General features: G+C 51.4%; 1 protein-coding gene across 1 annotated transcript in view; it reads left to right on the top strand.

Moving 5' to 3' along the window:
* The first annotated feature begins 358 nt into the window (after positions 1-358).
* zswim5 (zinc finger, SWIM-type containing 5) overlaps positions 359-21,566 on the top strand; it is a 47,203-nt gene continuing 25,995 nt past the window's right edge. The window contains exon 1 of the mRNA XM_083689671.1: positions 359-860. Coding sequence (XP_083545797.1) covers positions 371-860 — 490 coding nt within the window. The 5' untranslated portion in view covers positions 359-370. The remainder of the gene's footprint in view (positions 861-21,566) is intronic.

Here is a 21,566-nt window from a genome sequence, read left to right as displayed (position 1 = left end):
GAGGGAAGAACTACTTTTCCGAATCGAATTTTTTTTTTAAGAATCATGTCATGTTACTTTCTGAATATATTTTTTTGAGCAATGATTGACTTATATTGTGAATTTTAGTTGACAATGTGTGTCAAGGTTGAACTTGAGGTGTGATCGTTGCAGACTACACACACACACACACACACACACACACACACACACACACACACACACACACACACACAGTGCAGCAGCATTACCATGCGATTGGGGAGTGTTTGTTATTGGTGGTGACGTATAAATCCCCCTTCCACCCCCACCTCTCTCCCTCCCGTTGCGCGGAGGCTCGTTTGTGCAATTCCGAGGCTGGTCGATCGTCCTCAGTGTTTATCCGGTCGTCATGGCGGAGGGACGTGGAGAGCTACCGCCGCTTCATCTATCTTTACCCCCGGCCAGCAAGCGACCGTGCTTGCGCCCCGCTCCCCGAGGGCCGGGCCCGGGGCCTGGTCCGGGTTTCTCGAACTCTCGGTTTCGCAGTCCGGAATCTTTGTTGGACTGCGCCGCGAAGGCTGTAGCGGAGAAATGGGCCTTCGAGAGGGTGGAAGAGCGCTTCGAGCGGATTCCGGAGCCAGTGCAGCGCCGTATAGTTTACTGGTCCTTTCCGAGGAACGAAAGGGAAATATGTATGTATTCGTCGTTTCAGTGCCGCGTCGCCGGCGAGGAGGGTCCGGCGGTGGGCACGGGGGCTCCCGCTGGATCCGGGGCCGTCCCTGGAGGGGTTACGAATACAACGGTCAACGCCGGGGCAGGGGGCACGGGAGACGGACTGCCTTTCCGCAGGGGCATCCGGCTATTGGAGACTGGTTGTGTCGAGAGTGTCTTACAAGTCGGTAAGTGGAGCAAACGCAAACATTTTTTGCCCCTATGTCCTTCACCCGAGGATTTTCGTTCACAGACGGCTACGCTGGCTTTTTGGAAGTATATAAGTTTTCTCATACCGTGAAAAGTATGAAAACATTATCCACGGTGGAGGAATGTAACCATAAGCCAACATAAATGTGGTTCACATCGAAATAAGTGAACAGTATCTCCTACATTCGCTTTACAAATTCAGTTGGCTAGGCTACGCTGTTTCAAGTGGGCAGCGAGGCTACGGTCGGTGCCTTGATGTGTATCCGCTGCTGTTTAAACATTAAAGGGCTGTCAGTTGAGTAGCCTTTTGTAGCCGCTTTATTACATTGTAACATGTTTTTGTTTTTTTTGCGCTTTTACGCATACATTGTGAAACACAAAGCAACATGTTCATAACCTCTAAAGCATTGACTCGCTTTTATATAAGGCTATAGTCGATTGAGTCGACCCAGCTATTCGCTGGCAACAATCAGCACTTTTTTCCCCTCGTCGAGAGCTATAGAGGCTACCCTTTCCGTGCTCCGAGGGGGGGAAACATACGCGCATACAATAGATCTCCACTAACGGCAGTTTTTATGTTTATTCTGTGTCGTTGAAGTCGATTTTATGTAGTTATTTGTGATGGAAGGTAGCTTGTGCGCGGGACAAAGGCGGTTATTGGGTCTCTTATTTTAATTAAGCCAACGTAAGCCGCTTTGATCCAAAGCCTATATCTTTTGTTTATTTGCGCGTTGGGCAAGACAAAGGACGGGTAGCCTCTGTAATTTGAAAAATATTTTCGCATGTAACCGCCACGATTTGGTAGCAAGTTTGGAAGTATTTAAGTAACCGGGTCCCTTTTCAATTCACTAAATCATATTTGTGCTGGGAAGCAGGACATTTGTCTTAGGGTAGCCCCCATTGCTACACAATAGCTTTCCAGTTGAGATGATCGATATCCGTCTCGCATTTCCAAGGCGATCTTGCAGAATAAATATCCACCACCGAGGGCTATTTTAAACAAAGGGACATTTCACACGCACTACCCTTCCCAGAAATATCGTTACATTTTATTCTACTTCCACTATTTCACCGTAGCACGGTTATCATTTACAATTGATTGATTTCAAAGCAATGGGCGATGTAAATCGCACTTATGTGTGGGGCCACATGCGGTTTATATTGTGGGGACTAGAAGAGGGGAAACCGTTTTAAAAGGTCTATTATTGGTTAGCCAGTCTCCCGCTGTGACCTTTTTGGAAATTCGGTTATTTTAATGTTATTTACGTCGAATATATTATCCTACATCTTGACGCGCAAAACAAGTTATACTTGTATAACTTCTTTCATGCGTTAACATTAGCTACGAAGTAATTACCTATTTTTAAACCTCTGAAATTATGTAATATGATCAAAGGCATAATAAAATCAGTGAAATGATGAAAGATTATTCGTCCAAAAGGACATTAACCCCTTTCCTAGCCCTCGCAATGTATGAACTTAGACGTGGTCAGTGGTCACCGTTCTCTGTAATAATGTGAGCATGTGGGGGGGAAAAAACTATGGGCAGAGTAGAGTGGTTCGTTGCTCTGTTGTAATAAATACGATGTGCCTTGAAGGAAACCGTTCCTCTTCTCTTCTGTCAGTGAAACACGCCAGTTCCTTCAAGGGTTGTCTTGTTAATGTACAGGTTAAATGTTAATGTACAGCTCCCAGTCGTTGCTTCAAATGTAAACTTTCCTAGTGGTGGGGTCCTTTGGAGCCTATTCATTGGTCAGGAGTGGGTGTTTGTGTTTACGGGTCCCCCTCTGCCCGTTTCCTCCCTCCTCCCATTAGATTGATTGGTATTGGATGAATGTTTACCTGTTAGGGTCTGAAGGTGTCAGGCTTTGTGTTTTACTCATTTGACAGGCTCTTTGTAGGGTGTGCTGTTTCATAATGGTATGAAGTCTAAACTAGTTTACTTGGCTTTCCGAGGCTTGTCTGTCTGAGACTGGCCGTCGTCATTGGGCTTTACCTAAAGCTGCCAATTAGGTGAAGCATGTCAACTTCAGGAAACACAATCAATTTCTGGTTTTGGCTTTTCGAGTCGAGAGCTGACAAACCAGGCCTAGCCCTTTCTCCCTCCCACTTCTTCCTGGTTGGATAGAGAAGACAGGACAGAGCACACACACACACACCTCTGTGATCACCTACACGGCTCCTCTTACCTGCCTGCCGGTTCTTTGAGACGTTAAGCCAACTGTCAGGAGCCCAGAACAGGAGCAGACCTGTTGCCAGTCCTCTGGCCTCGTTGCATCATGCCTGGCTGGCCTGCCTCCATGTCTTCCTTCTTTCTCACCTGTCATGTCAACCACAAGGTGCAACCACAAGGCCAGAAGCCCTTACTCTGCTGTTTCTGCTGTTTGTATTTGAGTCACGTACCTGCGTATATAGTACCAGCGTATATAGTACCTGTGTGGATATGTAGGCCTCATTTGTATTGTGTGTTTGTCTTCGACTGTTCTCTGGTGTAAGAATAGTAAGCGAACAGTGGATTAAAAGTGTGCGATAAGATATTTTTGAATAGTTCTCTGTAGTGCAGATGATTGATGGTGAATATATATATATATATATATATATATATATATACATAAATAAAAAATATATATATAATATATATTTTGGCTTTGCTACATGCCTTTGTCTGGCATGTTTAGCTGTGGTATCATTGGTTGAACACATGTGAGTGTCATCACATTGGCCCAAGCTGTTTATAATCTACTCATGGGTTTTAGTCATAATTAGAATAATCAAAGCTAGTTGTGTGTGTGTGTGTGTAATCCCCCCCCCCCCTCCACACACACATGCCTAGCAGGCCCCTGCCCCCCACGCCAGAGTCTTCTAAAGTCCTCAGAGAGTAGAGGAGCCTCCAGCTTTTAGTCAGGCTTCAGGATTATTGGGTCATGCTTTGTTACCCAGCTGTAGAAAAAACCCTTGTTCACAGAAGGGGGAGGTGGGGTGTGTGTGTTGGGGTGTGTGTGTGTGTGTGGGGGGGGGTTATAGCATGGCTCCTTGCATAAATCCGTAATAGCCCCCCCCCACCCCCCTTTGAAGCTTCAGTGACTTCGACTGTAGAGTAAGAAGTTATATAGGATTATGCCTTGACAACTTAGTCTTAGTTGACTTAAGCTAACAGTTTCTAAGTCGACTATCTCTTGACTTAAAACTCTAGTGACAAGTTCTGTGTTTTTTTTTTCTCTCTCTCCTGTGATCTGGGGGCCTCTCTCTGGTTGTGAAAGAGGAAGTGACTTCACAAGTTAGCCAGACCCCTCCTCCTCCTCCTCCTCCTCCTCCTTCCTCCCTTCCCTCCCAATACTCCCCCAGCAATGACTCAAACAACCATCATCTCCTCTCGGCTGTTGTGCTACAGAGCGTAATGGGCCAAGTGGGATCAAGTCTTTGTTTTTTCCATTTTGACATCTCATTTTTAATGCCTGGGTTTTTTGGAAGGCATTTTTAGGCTGTTTATGTGGGTTTCTTTAGAAATGAGACGTGGTAAAGAAACTAGCTGTGTTTTACATGACTTCATGCTGCTTTCTTAAGTCTGAGGGTGAGTTAAACACATGTTGGAACAATTTCTATGATTTACTCCACGCGAGGCTGGTGGAGGTAGAAATCGGAGGACGGGTTCGTCCTAACGCGTGGCATGGAAATCACGTGTTTGATACACCGCTCCTCATTCCATTCCACGCGTTACATTGAGCCCGTCCTCCGATTTCTACCTCCGCCAGCCTCGACTGATTTTAGTCATGTGTCGTAAGCACACGTCGCCTCGGTGTGCCCGCCTCATGCCTCCACCAGTGCGCGTGTCCTGTATCTGGTCCCAAAAGCACTGAGCATATTTCACTTGTGTGAAATTGGAGGATCTTCAAGAGAAATATTGCGCCAAATATTAATTTGTTTCTCCTCGACTGCGTCGCCACGTACTCGAGCCTAGATTTTATTACCCTCTTTTGTCCCCCCCCCCCGGACGTCCGTGTCATTTTAAGTCTTTGTAATGCGGGGTACATCTTATTCAAGAACAACACGGGTTTAACAAGGGACCCGCTAATTCTCTCCCATCGTTCACCGCCCAGACAGACAATATTTAATCAAGGTAATTAATTCCTTGCCTGCGAGTCTCAAAGAAAAATCAGTAAAACAAATCTTCTATTTTCACTTATTAGAGCGCCCAGGTTTTGAAGGACACGGCCATTAACAGGCGATTCTCTGTCTTTATCAAAGGAGGGAAATGAGTTTGGTCAGCAGGGGAGGGTTGGGGGGGGGGCGGGGGGAGGGGGGCTTAAGTTTGTAAAAGCTTTTAATCAGTGCTGTGAATTTTTTTTCTTCTTCCATCTGATAGAACAAGGTGAACACACACACACACTCTACCCTCGCAATGCTGCTGGGAAGTTAAACACACACACACACACACACCTATCGTCATTTTGTACTTAGATAATAACAAAGGTAGGTGTGTGTGTATAATGGTGATCCTTCTGATAGCCAAGGAAAACTAAATGTGGCTCTCATTTTGGGGGATCAGTGTGTGTGTGTGCGTGCGCGCATGCGTGCGTGCGTGCGTGCATCCTGTGTGTGTGTCCTGTGTATGTTCTGAAACTCAAGAGCTGAACCCTATAGGGTTACTGTGTAAGCCGAGGAACTTCCCCTCCCACGTGCCCAACGCATGCAACGGCAGCACCGCATTCCAGCGTCTGCATGCACAGTGAGCATGCATGGCCCATGCGGCCGCTGCTGCAGCGGTGTACCAGCGTGTATAATGGTACTCAACCCCGGGCGCCGGCGTTGGCTTTGATGTGTCGGCAGCATCTGGGAAAGGGCCGTCGTCTGCCTGACTGATTATTGACACTGATTATCACCTGACGTCTCTCTGATCGCACAGGCTTTTGTTCTTTTTGAAGTTCAATAACAACGGGTGAACGGATGAATGTTTCGCAGCCTTGGGATTCGGTAACCGTCCCAAGTACTGGTGATCAATAGTGAGTGGCCTTGCTCCCCCACGACCCCTTTACACACACACACACACACACACACACACACACACACACACACACACACACACCTTGCTTTTGATGCCCCACCGCCAGATACCCTACCCTGTCTGCATCAGCACATGTTTTACAGACTCTGTACTCGTGTGAGGGTCTAGTACAGTAGCTACAGTAGTGTGTGTGTGTGTGTGTGTGTGTGTGTTTGGGAGCAGCAGGTTCGTTCGACTGTATCTCCATGTTGATTGGCTAGTCCCCGTCGAGGAGCAGCCAACCAGGGTCCAGGTGTCCTCTCTCTCATACCGGCTGTGTGTTGGTTCATGTGCAGCAGCACCAGTCTCACCTCCACCACCACCACCTCTTATCAGGGCATTAAAAGAGCTAACAACCTGTAGCTATGGCCTTACACACACACACACACACACACGTGCGAAGACACACACACACACACACACTGCTGTAGTGTTGTAGGTGTAGATTGTACACGTCTGGCTTCTGTCCATGTCTGTGTCACTATCAGCTGAGCGGGGAGGGGAGGGGAGGGGAGAAGGGAAGGGAAGGGAAGGAGAAGAGAGAACGGTGCTAGACTGGAACGAGGAGAGGAGTCGTTGTCGTCCCCCCTCCCTCCCTCCCTCCCTCCCCGACCAGACAGGCCTATTATGGCCTCATTTGGATGTAATTGCCTAACAAATGCAAAGAAACACCAGGGGCTTACACAAAGGCCAGAGTCGGGAAGGCAAATCTGACGAGGGAAGGGAAAATAGGAAGACAGAGGCAGTTGGACTGCACCACTGTTACGGAGAGGAGGGGAGACCGATCCATATCGGCTATTCAAGCAAAGTCCCAAACGCCCTGTTCTTTGAATGTGGTCGTACCATCTAGAGACTCTAGGCTAGAGCGGTGTGTTTAGCAACTCCGGGCGGCACTTTTGGTTTGCTCCAGCACTAACACGGCGGCTTGGTTGAACCGGTTGGCTCTTGAAGAAGAGTTGGGGTAAATGTGTTGGTCTCATGCTGGGCTGCAACATAAATGTGCACAGTAGATCTCTGGGTCCTCTTCAGGAGGACTGAACCCCAGAGAAGCTGTAACCCTAAACTGGGGAGAGCAGTGGTGAAACCCAGCCACAAAACACCCAGCCAGCCCCTCTCTCTCTCTCTCTCTCTCTTTCTCTCTCTCTCTCTGCCTCCCTCTCTTTCTCTCTCTCTCTCTGCCTCCCTCTCTTTCTCTCTCTCTCTCTCTGCCTCCCTCTCTCTCTCTGTCTCTCTCTCTCTCTCTCTCTCTCTCTCTCTCTCTCTCTCTGCCTCCCTCTCTCTCTCTGTCTCTCTCTCTCTCTCTCTCTCTCTCTCTCTCTCTCTCTCTCTGCCTCCCTCTCTCTCTCTGTCTCTCTCTCTCTCTCTCTCTCTCTGCCTCCCTCCCATACAAGTCTTTTATCCAGCTGAGGCTTTGTGAGCTGGGAGACATTAGTGAGCAGTTCACATGGAAACTACATTTCCCTTGACTGGACTGCAGAGGAGCATAATGTGTATTGAAGAAGGGGTCAAATGTCTGGCCAGAGGGTAGAAGACAGAGAGAGGGGGGGAGTGAGAGAGAGAGAGACCTTGATGGGGCTATGTCTGGGGCTATGTCTGCAAAGTGTGAAACAGAAACACAATGCAGATGTCTACTAAACCAGACTAAGTCTTCATCTTCTTCTTCTTCTTCTTCTTCTTCTACTTGCCTAACCCAGTTTTCCTTATTTATTGGTAGTTTTATTCTTCAAGGTCTTTGACTTAATTGTTTTATTGACTCAAAAACCCATTTCCCCATACTTAAGCGTATTGAATTAAATTGCTTTAATCTGTTCTGCTTTCTTCAAATATTGACCATTGCCAGTTGAATAGGACTGAAAGAAAGCAGAGCTCTCGAGTTGTGTTGACGAATTCTGCTATTATACTTCTGTACCATGGCCCTCCCGAGCCGAGGCCGCTGGAGGTAGAAATCGGAGGACGGGGGGGGGGGGGGGGGGGCTCATTGTAATGCATGGAACGGAATGAGGAACGGTATCAAACGTTCGTCATTCCGTTCCATGCATGATGGAACGGAATGACAGTGGCCTCCCCCTGATCATCGGCCACCAAGTTGGAGGCTTGGTCGCGACGGCACACCTTTATGATCAAAAGCACTTGATGCTCATTTGTCTGTCTGAGCCGCGCTGATTAGATTTAGTCCAGATTTAGCTCAACAGCAGCGTTCCGTCTCATTGAGATATCCTGACTGATTGGATTAGGAGCTTCGGGGCTAGTTTCCTTACTGGAAGCCGAGGTAAAGCTCCAGGAGACAGACAGACAGTACAGTAATGGCCGCCCCATATAATTGATCAACTATGTCATTTCCTTTTGTACTTTGACTGCTGTAGAAAGAGAGGAGGAGAGAGGGAGGGAGGGAGGGAGGGTGGGTGGGTGGGAGGGAGAGATTGCGAGATGAGCATCAAGGATTTTCTTGGAGCCAATTAGATTTGACCTTTTCACTCTTTGTCCATTAGAGTGTCTGGCTGACCGTGGCTGTAGTCTTTGTTGTGGTCGTGTGTGTGTGTGTGTGTGTGTGTGTGTGTGTGTGTGTGTGTGTGTGTTTACAAAACAGAAAATGTCAATGTCACAGACCCTAGTTAGCGACTACAGTGACTAGGGCCTTTTCACGGCGGCCAGGCAGATTCACCCCAGGTCCTGGCAAGAGCAGAGGCAAGCAAGGCTATTTGTAGTGATTTGGAACACATTTAGATCAGAGACTGTGTGTGTGTGTGTGTGTGTGTGTGAGAGTCTGAGAGAGTTATAGAGAATAAATGGACAATGTGTAATATACACTGTATATGTAGACGTGTGTGTGTGTTTTACGGGTGCTGAACTGCTATTTCCCCAGCCTGGAGGGACTCCATCTAGGCCTGGGTCATGGTTATGGTTATTCAAAGCAGTTCAAACAAGGTCCCCCGCTTTTTTTTTAAACCATGAACAAATGGTGGTCCATATGAAATATTGATATGGTCCTCGAGCGAAGCCCTGTTCTTGGAGACAGATCAGAATGGTGTCAGGGAGGGGGCGGGGGGAGGGGGCAGCCTTCTAAGGCTCTTCTAATGACTGAACACAATCCAAATACCAAATGGCCCACTGAGTTTCACTCTCTCTCTCTCTCATGCTTCTTATGTCTCTTTCTCTCTCTCTCTCCACCTTCTCTCTCCCTCTCTCCTCTCCTCTCCTCCCTCTCTCCTCCCTCTCTCCTGTCTACTTGGGGGCTAATGACAGCTCTGGTCTCCCCCTGCAGTGGCGGGGCTGATACGGCCCATTAGGCCCTTGGTCCTCCCAGGCAGGCAGCTGAATGAGCAGATGACTGCAGGAAAAGGGGGGGATGAGGGAGGAGTGGAGGGAGGAGGGACTAAAAGGCAGATATGTAAGGCAGAGTAAATAACCAACCTGTCACCCCCCCCCCCCCCCCCCCCCATGCGCACACACACCAGACACACGCACACACCCACCAGCAGTGCTCTCCGCAGAGAGAGAGAGAGAGAGAGCCCCCTCATTAGACTAAAGTCACTCTCTGACACCCCTGGAGAGAGGGAAGGAGGGAGGGAGAGAGGGAGAGAGCAAAGGGAAGGAGGGGGAGGGGGGCAGTGCAAGTGCAGCAGCAGGCATGCTATCATGCAGAGAGAGGGGACAGGACAGGACAGGACAGGACAGCCTCCCTACGGCCACCCACCCACCCACCCACCCTATAACATGATTAATGTGGTCAACACCCGCCCGCAGGGCAGTGTCTGGTCTGGACTCAGGACCCCTCACTCTCTCATTCACAGGCCCTCTAACCCCCCCCCCCCCACACACACACACACACACCCCATCCCCTCCGCTCCCAAACAATGGTCCAGACACGACACACACAGTCTGGAAATGTAATTCAACATGGCCTCCCCAGCGAACACACAGGGCGCTGAAAGTCACTGGCTCACACTCCCATAAACTACAGTACACACTGCCCTGCATACTTCACTGGCTCAGCTGACTACTGGAGATGAAAGCACGCACACACACACGCACACACACACACACACACACACACACACACACACACACATTTCCTCTTCCTGTTGGAATGCTGGGATGAAACCAAACCACAAGGAATGGCTCTGTAAGCTGTATTCACACACACACACACGCACGTACCAAACACACACATACACACACACACACACACACATACACACACACACGTCTCCATACGAATTTAACACAGGATTTACACCGCGTCAGCCCAGAAGTCACATGACTTCTGTGTGTGTGTGGTGGGGGGGGGGACAAAACCCTGAATAGACCCAGGCAGTGGCCCTGGTGATGGCCAGAGGTGGGGGTGTGTGTGTGTGTGTGTGTGTGTGTGTGTGTGTTTGAATGGAGGGATTCTAGTAGTGGTCATGGTGTAACAGGATCAGGGTGCTGCCCTTGGAGTGGCCATTGTTGGGGCTGTAGGCTGCAGTGTTAGTCCACACACACACACACACACACACACACACACACACACACACACTCACTCTACCGAGGAGAGAAGTATCACGATAAGCAGTAACTTCACATTCCGGAGCCAGTTCATGAGCACGGCTGCTCCTTTCAATCTTCTGATCATCACCATGGATATAACCGTGTGTGCGTGTGTGTGTGTGTGTGTGTGTGTCCATCCCCGTGGCAGTGAGGGGTGCAGCGGAGGCTGGGCTACTGCTACTGGTCAATCGTTAAACCAGTCCTCCAGAGGCGGATTTTGAAATATGGATTTTCGAAGGGTTAATAACGACCATTAGTAGTTCTACATGCAGCGGTAGAAACGTTTGAACAATTAGGTCACGCGGGCCGCCGGGATCGATGGTTTCCGTGCGAGGCTGGGTTTGTGTTTTGTGTTTTTAGGCGTTGTACTAGTTTTAATGGAGGTGGTTTTCAGGGGAGGCTGGCGGTGGTAGAAATCGGAGGACGGGGGCTCGTTGTAACGCACGGAACGGAATGAGGAACGGCGTGCGCGCGTTTGTATGACAACGAGCCCCCGTCCTCCGATTTCTACCTCCGCCACCCTGTACGTATATGAATACATATAACACTAGTGAGATACACTCCTTGCTACATTAAAATGTGTGACGAGGAACCTTAACCTTGAGACCTCTTGCCTAGGCTTCAGCTCAGCGGGCTATGGGGGTGTTGCGGTTCGAATCCTGCCGGTTACAGGAGTAGCGGTAGTGGTCTGACAGTGTCGGCGCGGTGCGCTCGAGGGTACAAAAGAAGCGATCCCTATTCTCAGACGTCTTATCTAAAGCCGGCTGCTCCTCTATCTGGTCATGCTTTACCAGAGTGTGTCTCTGTCTTCAACACAGTAGCCATCTCCCCAAACTCTTGATTTTAAATTCAAATTTTCACCTACTTAATAATATTCGCCTCCGAAAAGTGGGAGAGAGAGAGAGGGAGAGAGGGAGAGGGAGCGGTGTGCTAAGCACTTTTTCTGCTGCCGCAGCAGAAAGGCAAGCTGTGTGTGTGTGTGTATGTGTGTGTGTGTCTGAAAAGTGTAAATCAGTGTTGCGCCTTATCTCCGGGATGAAAAGCGCCTGCAACAATAGGATTAGAGCACAACGGATAAAGGGAGCAATTAAACACTATCTTATGTGACTTTCCTCCGAAAAGGTGCTTTTTATATCGCTAGTTTCCCTTCCGGAAGGTCTCCCAGATCATCCTCAGGCCTAGTGGTGCTAATGTTACTGGGATTATGACAGGTGTGTGTGTGTGTGTGTGTGTGTGTGTGTGTGTCTAGGTGTGTGTGTGTGTGTGTGTGACAGGTAGACATGTGAAGAGAAAGGGAGAATGTGAATGTGAGCAAAGTCTGTCTGCAGCAATCATCCTGCCTTTGTCTGTCATGCTGTGAAGGCCAGAGCAGAGCCTCAAATGCCAGGCGTGTGTGTGTGTACGCATGCTTACGTGGGGGTGTGTGTATGTGTGTGTGTGTGTGTGTTATTTGTCCTCGTGAAACTTTCCCTTTAGAAAGACGGAATACAGAAGGCTTCATTTCCATGGCAGTGTGTTGAAGGAGCCAATCTTGGGCTGGATCGAGGCTCCGCCACCGTACACAATTTGTTTTCATCAGCAGTAAATGGTGGATAATCCTCCCCACACAAAGGCAGGCTAATGAAAGGCTGCGGAGGCTGTGGCCTTGCTCATCAGCACACAACTGAGCCCTGCTGGAAACAGAACAGGTGTCCTCCACACACACACACACACACACACACACACACACACACACACACACACACACACAGGTGTGAGCACACACGCACACACACACACACACACACACGGGTGCGAACACACACATGCACGCACACACACACACTCACTCACTGTGAGTCTGAAAACCCATTTAAAGGAATATTCATGACTGCTGCCGTTCATCGTTTTTCATCTCTTGATTCTGGGGGCCGTGGAAAGGGAGAGAGGGAGAGAGAGAAAGGAAGGGAGGGAAAGGAAAGGAAGAAGAAAGGAAAGGAAAGGAAGGAGAAAAAAGAGAAGCGTCAGCAAGTAAATCACTGTGTGATTGAAGAGGCCTTTCCTGGATAATTCTGTTTGATTGGAGACTGAGGCTCTCATTACAACCCCAGTTCAGCCACACTGGGGGAGAGAGAGAGAGGGGGAGAGAGAGAGAAAGAGAGGGGGAGAGAGGGGCCTCTGTTCCACGGTGGCTCCCCTTCCCTCCCCACTGGCTGCTTTTGAGGGCTCCCTCTCTCTCTCTCTCTATCTTTATCTGGCTCTCTCTCTCTCTCTCTCTCTCTCTATCTCTCTCACCGCGCCTCGCTTATCTGGCTGCCTTAACTCTCCCTCACCAGACTTCAGTGTTCTCTCTCTCTCTCTCTCTCTCTCTCTCTCTCTCTCTCTCTCTCTCTCTCTCTCTCTCTCTCTCTCTCTCCCTCCTACTCTCCTCTCCCCCCCCCTCCTTTGTCCATCACAGCTGGACTCATGACATTAGATCTAGCAGGAAAGCACTTGTTTCTGCTTTCAGAGAACTCATATGTGATTTAGTGTATTTTAGACGTGGCCTTAAACGATGCGGGGTTTACAGAGTTAGTGACGCTTGCAACGGAAGCCGTACTCGTATAGAACACTCGAGCGTTTGGGCGCTTCCTCTACGGTCTGTGTGTGGTTGTACTATCTAGAGCTCTTTTGACGCATAATACAATTCTCGACATCCGAAACGATGCATAACAGGTCTGTTTAACCCGTTGGTTCGGTCTCCTGTTGGTTGGGTCCTGTGAGCAGAGGGTCGTGTCTGTACGCGCTGGGACGCAGTCGTCCTCCACCGACACGGCCGGGCCTCCAGGCTGCACCGGGCCACATGCAATAACCGCCGCAGTCTGCTCTTTGAAAGGCTAAAGGTGTGCCTCGGTGCGAGGGCTGTAACGCACACCTGGAACAAAAGCTGCTCTGCTGGGAACTCCCCCAGGGCAGCGCCGGGCTAACTGGGGTCACTGGTGCTTGGTGGTGGTGGGGGTTGGTGGTGGGAAACAAACCGCGATCATCAGCCGGCCTCCTCAAGCGTCCGGCCTCAACCTCTTCCTCCCCGCTAAGTTGTCAAGTGTGCGTAAATCGACCAGCCTAAACGCCTAGCTGGTTGCGCTACGTAGCTTAGCCTTTTTCTCAGTGGCTTTAGCGAGTTGCTCGTAACCGCACGGTGAAATAGAAGAGTGGCTTTTGTCTGTTGCTAGGCTAGTCTTTAGCTGTCTCTCTTTCTACCTCTTTTCTTTTCTCTCTCCCTCTCCCTCCCTCCCTCCCTCCTTCATTCTCCTATTCCCCATGGTCTTTGTCACGTCTGGGGAGTTTAGGGGGTTTCCCCCCCCCCCCCCGTCTCCCTGTTCTCCCTAGGGTCCTCCTGACGTCCCAGGGAGTTTAACTCCACTCAAATGGCCGCCGCACATGTGTCATAAACACTCCCTCGGCTTTGAAGTCAGCGTAGCCCCCGACAATGGTCGCCTGCCTTCTCGGTTTCCCTTCAGTCTGAGAACCTTAGAGGTCTTCTTTGTATAGTTACCCAGCAAGCCCTTTGTGGCCCCTAACTTCAAAGTATTAGCATAGCTACAGTCGCTATGCTAGTGTTTCCTTCTAATGTAGCTAACTTCAATGGTGCTAAACATAACAGTGGACATTCAACCCCCCGGGCCTCCGTTTACCAGTTGACCATTTGATAATGGTAGTTACAAAGCTATTCATCCCAACAAGGTATGAACTCGAGAGTCTTGTCATTGAGTTGGGGAGAAAGCTAATGTTGTTGTTTTTTTGGTTGGGTGGGGGGAATGACTGTTGTGGATTTCTTTGTGGACTGGACTGGTCTTTTAAACAGCAAAGCTAGAGTGCAATACCACTGTTGTCCTCAAGAGCTCTGAGGAATTTGTCTTGTTTTTTTTTGTGTGTTTCTTCTTCTTGGTGATTTGAGAAAGAAAGAAAGAAAGAAACAAAAAAACCCTCTCATCAGATCCTTCTATTAATATCAGCAGTGCCTCCCCCCTCCCCCCCTTCCCCCTCTCCATCCCACCTCTCCCCCCCCCCCCCCCCTTCCTCTGCCTACATTATTAACAAGGCCCTCTCCCTCATTAGGGTGGATGGGGCTGCTCTTCAGGGTATTTGTTCAGGTAACTTCTCTGATTAGCATATCTGATGGATCTGGCTCCATACGCTGATTAAACCCTCCCCCGTCCCCCCGGGCAACCTGAAAGGGAAGCACTGCACCAATCAGAGTCAGTGCTACAACTCAGTGTGGCGGCTAAGTTGCTGAGGTAGCTCCTGTGACTTCTGTTTGACACCGGCTCGAGGCTCGAGGCTACAGTTAACGGCCAGCTCCACCCCAGCCCCAGCCTTAACCTTAGCCCCCCAGCCTCCAGCCCCAACTGTAGCCCAGCTCCAGCCCCAACCCCAGCCCCTGCCCTTGTCCTTTACCCCCCCTCCCCAGCTCTAACCCAGCCTCAGTCTTAGCCCTTGCCTCCAGCCCTAACACTAGCTCTAGCCCCAACCCCTGCCCCTGCCCTAGTCCTTTACTCCCCTCCCCAGCCTCCAACCCCAGCCTCCAGCCCCAGCCCCAGCCCCCAGCCCTAGGCCCCCTCAGCCCCCACCCTGGCCTGCTTCCCTTCTGTGGAGAAGCTGGCTTTTGGTTAATTCATTAATTCATTTATTATTAGTGTGTGTAGGCCATAACAGGATTAGTGTGCTTAGCATCTAGGAGGCACGGTGGAGAGAGTCCCCCCCTCCCCTCCCCTCCCACTGTCCCACTGTAAGTCTAGCTCCTGCATGGAGACAATGGTTTGGCATTAGAGTGTGTGTGCGTGTGCGTGCAGATGTGTGTGTGCATGTGTGTGCTCGGGTGTGTATGTGTCCTCGGGTGTGTATGTGTCCTCGGTGTGTGTGCAGATGTGTGTTCCGGTGTGTGTGTGTGGTGTGTGTGTGTGTGTGTGTGTGTGTGTGTGTGTGTGTGTGTGTGTGGGAGCCAGATGGGAGCAGCTCTGCTAACCAGGAGCCCAGCAGCCCTCGTCCTTCCTTCCTGCAGGAGAGTGGGAGGAGGCTGGGAGGAGGCTGGGAGGAGGCTGGCCTTTTCTCTCTGGCCTGCCGCCAACCCCTCCACAAGGCTGCCATGCAGACGCTCACCGCCTGCCGCGGACAACTCCGAATAGTGTGCGTGCACTAGGTGTGTGTATATACTGTATGTGTGTGTGTACGTACGTGTGTGTGTGTGTGTGTGTGTGTGTGTGTGCTCGTGCGTGTGTGTGTGTGTGTGTGTGTTTTGCACAGAATATGGTTTTATGTTCTCACACAGTCCAGACTGGGGAATGGTCTGTGCACCCAAGCAGTAATTGTACATCACCTGGAGGGTGATTTCCAGTGGCTGGGATTAGGCCTTTTATCTTTTTATCCATTGTGTAAACCTCCTAGTTACAGGGCCATTGTAAAGGCCAAGGTGCTCAAGGGCACAACGGTAATCCTTCTACAATAGAACATGTCGACGCCTGTCAGAGTCCAGCGCTCTCGGTCTGACCATTAATCACACACTGGCTGGTGAGGTGTGTGTGTGTGTGTGTGTGCATTCATGTGTCTTCTATACAAATATCTGGCAGATCTAGGTCTGTGTGCCGCTGGCCAGGTCTGGCAGGCAGCTGCAGACCAGGAGCCCTCTGTGATCGGCTGGCCAGGCCTGGCAGTCGCAGGCAGCTGCAGAATAGGAGGCCCCCTGTGGGTTTGATGTCAGCACATCTGATATGTCAGGTCAGGCAGGGCAGGTACCGCAGAGGCTTGGCTAATGATACCCAGCCCAGCAACCCCTACTGCAGGCTAAGCTAAAGCTAACAAAGCCCTGTCCAACCACTGCACTGCAGAGGCTAGGCTAGGCTAATGCTAACAAAGCCATGTCCAACCACTGCACTGCAGAGGCTAGGCTAGGCTAACGCTAACCAAGCCCTGTCCAACCACTGCACTGCAGAGGCTAGGCTAGGCTAACCAAGCCCAGTCCAACCACTGCACTGCAGAGGCTAGGCTAATGATGCCCTGTCCGGCTACCTCCTATTTCCTTGTTAGCAGCCAATTAATGGCGCAGGCTGCAGTACCTTGTTAGTGGGGTGTTGAGGGAGCTGCCATCCGTGGTGTCTGATGCAGGAGCTGACCTTTGCGGTAACGAGTTGACCCCGTTGCCAGAGCATTGTGTTGCGTTGCCAGGTGGATTAGACAAGTGGACACACCTTCGTACTGGAGGTTTTTCCTCAAGGCGAAGGGGAACGGGAGTCTGCATTGTGATGTAAGGTTAATTACAGAAGTGTGTGTGTGTGTCTTTGATATCTATTCCAGTCCTGCTTCTCCACCACCCCCCCCCCCCCCCCCCACATGACACACACCCTGATGGCCCTCCCTGTACATGCGGGCAGGGTAAGCTGATCCTAGCTCCATGCCTCCCCCCCACCCCCCAGTGCCAGCGCCGTGCCCCCGATGTTCCTCTCTGTAGAGGGAGGGGTGTTACTGCCTGTCGCTCCCCCGGCCCACCAGAGACCTGGCCTTGTTACCCTCCCCTATCCTCACAGGGGTAATTGAATTGCCCCTTTGCTCTCAGATAGAAGACGGGGTTAGTTTGTTGCCTTCTGTCCCTTTCTCTCTTTCCTTGCCCTGCCCCTCTCTCCATTTCTCCCTCTCTCTCTCCCTCTCTCTCTCTTTACTTAACTTTTCTCTTTTTTCTTCTTCTTCCAATTGTAATACTGGCGCTTGGCTCAGTGCCCAGTTTCGTCCATTGATGTCTTTCTCCCCCCCCTCCTCCTCCCTCCCTCCCTCCCTCCCTCCTCCTTCCCTCCCTCCCTCCTTCTCTCCCTCCCTCTGTTTCAGTGAAGTCCAAACTCTCCTCTCACTGTTGCTGTGGCGAGAGAGGCAGCATGACTCCCTGGAATGCTAGCATGCACATTCCGACACACACACACACACACACACACACACACACACACACACACACACACACACAGAGTGCCCTGCCAGCCTTGTGGGTCATTGTGTTTGGCACGTGGCCCTGCTGGGCAGGGGGGGTGTCCCACCACCCAACGTGTGTGTGTGTGTGTGTAGCCCCCCTGACTGACTCCTGCCTTGGCAGACAACTCCTGCTGAGCAGAGAGCCTCTCTCTCCTCAGTGTGTGTGTGTGTGTGTCTGTAGTCAGGCTAAAGTGATAGACAGTTGTCGTAGCGACACAGCCTATCATTCCCTACTCTGGGGCGCTGCGGAGAGAGAGAGGCACTGGAGAAAGATGAAACAAGCACTAACCCCACCCCTCTTCACTGTGTGTGTGTGTGTATGTGTGGGTGGGGGGGGGGGCTCCAATACCTCCCTTCAACCCCCCCACCCCACCCCACCCCCTTCTCTCCCTCCCAAATTCCATGTATTTTCCCCCATGAGGCAATTATTTTGAGAAATTCCAGACTTTTTAATCACGTTCTGGGATCAGTCTTTTCTCCCTCATTTCAAGTAGTACTAACCTGCCCCCACCCCCCCTCCTCTCCTCCCCTCTCCTTCCCTCTCCTTCCCTCTCCTTCCCTCTCCTCCCCTCTCCTTCCCTCTCCTCCCCTCTCCTTCCCTCTCCTTCCCTCTCCTCCCCTCTCCTTCCCTCTCCTTCCCTCTCCTTCCCTCTCCTCCCCTCTCCTTCCCTCTCCTTCCCTCTCCTCCCCTCTCCTTCCCTCTCCTCCCCTCTCCTTCCCTCTCCTCCCCTCTCCTCCCCTCTCCTTCCCTCTCCTTCCCTCTCCTCCCCTCTCCTTCCCTCTCCTCCCCTCTCCTTCCCTCTCCTCCCCTCTCCTTCCCTCTCCTTCCCTCTCCTCCCCTCTCCTTCCCTCTCCTCCCCTCTCCTTCCCTCTCCTTCCCTCTCCTTCCCTCTCCTGGCTCCAGACTCTGCATGCTGCAGCCAAACCCTTATGACTAGCCTAGCTATCGGTGTCTCACCAGGCATACTTGCATAGATCAAGACAATGCTAGCTAGTCATAGTTTGGTTGGCTTAAAAGTGTGTGTGTCTGTGTGTGTGTGCGCGTGTGTGCATATGCGTGTGTGCATATGCGTGTGTGTGTGTGTGTGTGTGTGTGTAGCCAGTCAGTCTCCCATGGTGATATGATGTATCAGCCAAGCCCTGTGACTAGTCCGTCCATTGTTGCTCTGCCATACATGTCCGTCTCCCGTGGCGATGTGTCTGAGCTCACAGACACCGGTGGCGAAGGTTGGGCTTCCTGGCTCTCACCCCCGCAGCAGAGAGGGAGAGAGAGAGAGAGAGGGAGGGAGGGAGGGAGAGAGAGAAAATGGGGGGTTTCACAATCCTCTAGCTGCTACACTCAGACCGTCCACATTCCTGGGCATGGCGTCAGACCCTTAGAGTGTGTGTGTGTGTGTGTGTGTGTGTGTGTGTGTGTGTGTGTGTGTGTGTGTGTGTGAGGGGAGCCAAGGTAGGTTAGTGTGGGTTGGAGTGGCCTGCGTGTCCTTACTGGAAGCTCTGGGCTGAGGTTCGAGACGGGAGACCAAGGGCTGCTTCTTCCTCTCCTGCCTCATAACCTTTTACTTCAGCTGCACTGCTGCGAAGACACACACACACACACACACACACACACACACACACACAGAAAAGAGAAAGATGAACCCAGTGACACACAGATAGGCCCATCCTCTCTGCCTGTAGCAGCTAGAGAGAGTTCCTGGGAAGGCAAGGTGTGTCATCATGTAGGCAGGTATCATTCACTTAAAAGTTCATTAAACTCTTAATTGCCTGCAGCAGCAGAGAGTCTGGAGTCCGGGGGTCCGTTGCTCCAACATCAGGAGGACCCGTCCTCCCTCCCTGTAGCAGTCTGGGGTCCTGGGGTTTTAGGCACCTGGGGTTTTAGGGGTTTTAGGCACCATTGGTTGGGACCATCCTCCCCTTCCTGTCACAGCTCAGTCTGTGGGCCTGGGGTCCATTGAAGCAGAGAGTCTGGGGGTCCTGGGGTCTGTTGAAGCAGAGAGTCTGGGGTCCGTTGAAGCAGAGAGTCTGGGGGTCCTGGGGTCTGTTGAAGCAGAGAATCTGGGGGTCCTGGGGTCCATCGCACCAGTAGCTAGAGTTTGTTGTTCCTGGAGTCCATTGAAGCAGAGAGTCTGGGGGTCCTGGGTCTGTTGAAGTAGAGAGTCTGGGGTCCGTTGAAGCAGAGAATCTGGGGTCCTGGGGTCCGTTGAAGCAGAGAGTCTGGGGGTCCTGGGGTCTGTTGAAGCAGAGAATCTGGGGTCCTGGGGTCCGTTGAAGCAGAGAGTCTGTGGTCCTGAGGTCAGTTGCACCAGTAGCTGTGTTTGTTGTTCTTGGACGGTCCTGAGTTTGTCTGTAGGCTGCCAGGGCCTGCTGCACCACCCTGTAATCACAGAGAAGAGGGGGAGGCGGAACTCTACACTTTCTAATAGGAGGGGAGAGAGGAGGGGGTGAGGGGAGATGGAGGGAAGAGAGGGGGGAGAGCAGAGGGAGAGAGAGAGGAGGGGGTGGGGGGGGCAGGGGAGACGGCCACTAGCCAACAACCAAACTCTCTTTCTCTCCCTTCCGTCCTCTCATCCACCATCCGGGGGGGGCAACAAAGACAACTCCTCTGGAACCAAAAAAAACCTCACTAGGACTACTCCTCCGCAAACGTTCCTGGAACGCTGGCCCTCCGGGAACGGGGCGTTCCCCAGTACCTGGAGAGCAGCGGCGGTGTGTTACCCAGGGATCTGACCCCAAGGACGGCCACTCGGGCGGCGGGCCGAGCCAAGGCGGACCACCGGCCAGCTGGCACCTGCCCACACTTTGTTTTAACACACTCAGTATTCAGACCCCCCCCCACCCCCCACTGTTGTTAGCTAGCCTCTCTCGTTCTAGTTCTCTCTCTCTTTCTCTCTCGCTCTCTGTGTCGCCAACGACCTTGGCATTAGAGAGAGAGAGGGGGAGGGAGTGAGGTGAAGACAGAGAGAGGTGGAGAGGGAGAGAGAGAGAGAGAGGTGAAGAGGGAGAGGTGAAGAGAGAGAGGTGAAGAGAGGGAGAGAGAGAGAGAGGTGAAGAGAGAGAGGGAGAGGGAGAGAGAGGTGTGAATAACCCTGTTGTTTAAGCCACACAGGTGAGTTAATGGTTCCGCTGAACTGTGTTCCTGTTGTCGGTCCTCCGAATTATGTCACTTTCCCCTTCACCTTCGCTACCACTTCTTCCATTCAGTGTGATTGCTACGGGTCTTACGCAAAGAGAGAGAGAGAGAGAGAGAGAGAGAGAAAATCAAGAGAGAACTTCCCCGTCCGTCTGATTAGCCTATTCAGCGTAGAGGAGGGCTCCGGAAGAAAATCGTGAGGAGACGATTGGCCCCTCCGCCCCCGTCTCCTCGCTGACCTCTCCTAGGTGAGCGCGTGGAGCGTGAACCGCGGCGTTGAATATGAATATTCACGCCCGCGTCCCCCCCCGGTGACCGAAGCGGTGTTTTTAAATCTACATAATTTGTCTTTTAAGTGGCTTTCGGGCGGCTTCACCCCTCTCCAGAAACAAGGAGCCGTACTTGTTAATCAGACTCTCTTTGTGAGAGACGCCGCGGGCGGCCGTCCAGAAGCTACTCAGACGCGCTCGGACCCGCCGAGCCAAAGGCCGGTTTTTAAAAGCACTCGTATCAATGTCCATTCTCCTGGAGTGGAGCTGCAATGAGAGACGTTTGAGGAGTGCGGAGGGAAAGATGTGTGTTGGAGGTGGGGAGGGGGGGGGGGGCGATAAAGAATGGAAGAGGTGTGTTGGGGGGGGGGACGCACTGCGAGGCACACAGTGCACACTTTAATTAGTCATAAAAAGCACTTTGTAAGAGTTCTGGTCTTGGTGTAATGATTGTACGTGCGTGTGCGCGCGCAGCGCGTGTGTGTGGCAGATCTCTCTGCAATGCAGTATGACACACTGCACTTGGATTTCCCCCCTAGCCCGGGCATGTTTGTACTGCACCATTGTCCCATAGGATCCAGGGTTGTAAAGACCTTGCATCATTGTTGGTTTAGCCTTAAGTTGTCTTTCTCCACGGGCCTATCTGACCTATTGTCTTTGGGGGGGTGGGCCTATCAATACAGGCAGCAAAGCCTGATGTGTAGTGAATACACCCCCCCTCCCCCATCCCCCCATCCCCATC

The sequence above is a fragment of the Argentina silus genome (assembly GCF_951799395.1).
Source record: "Argentina silus genome assembly, chromosome: 18".
Taxonomy (NCBI): Eukaryota; Metazoa; Chordata; class Actinopteri; order Argentiniformes; family Argentinidae; genus Argentina; species Argentina silus.
This window is presented reverse-complemented; position numbering and strand designations above follow the sequence as displayed.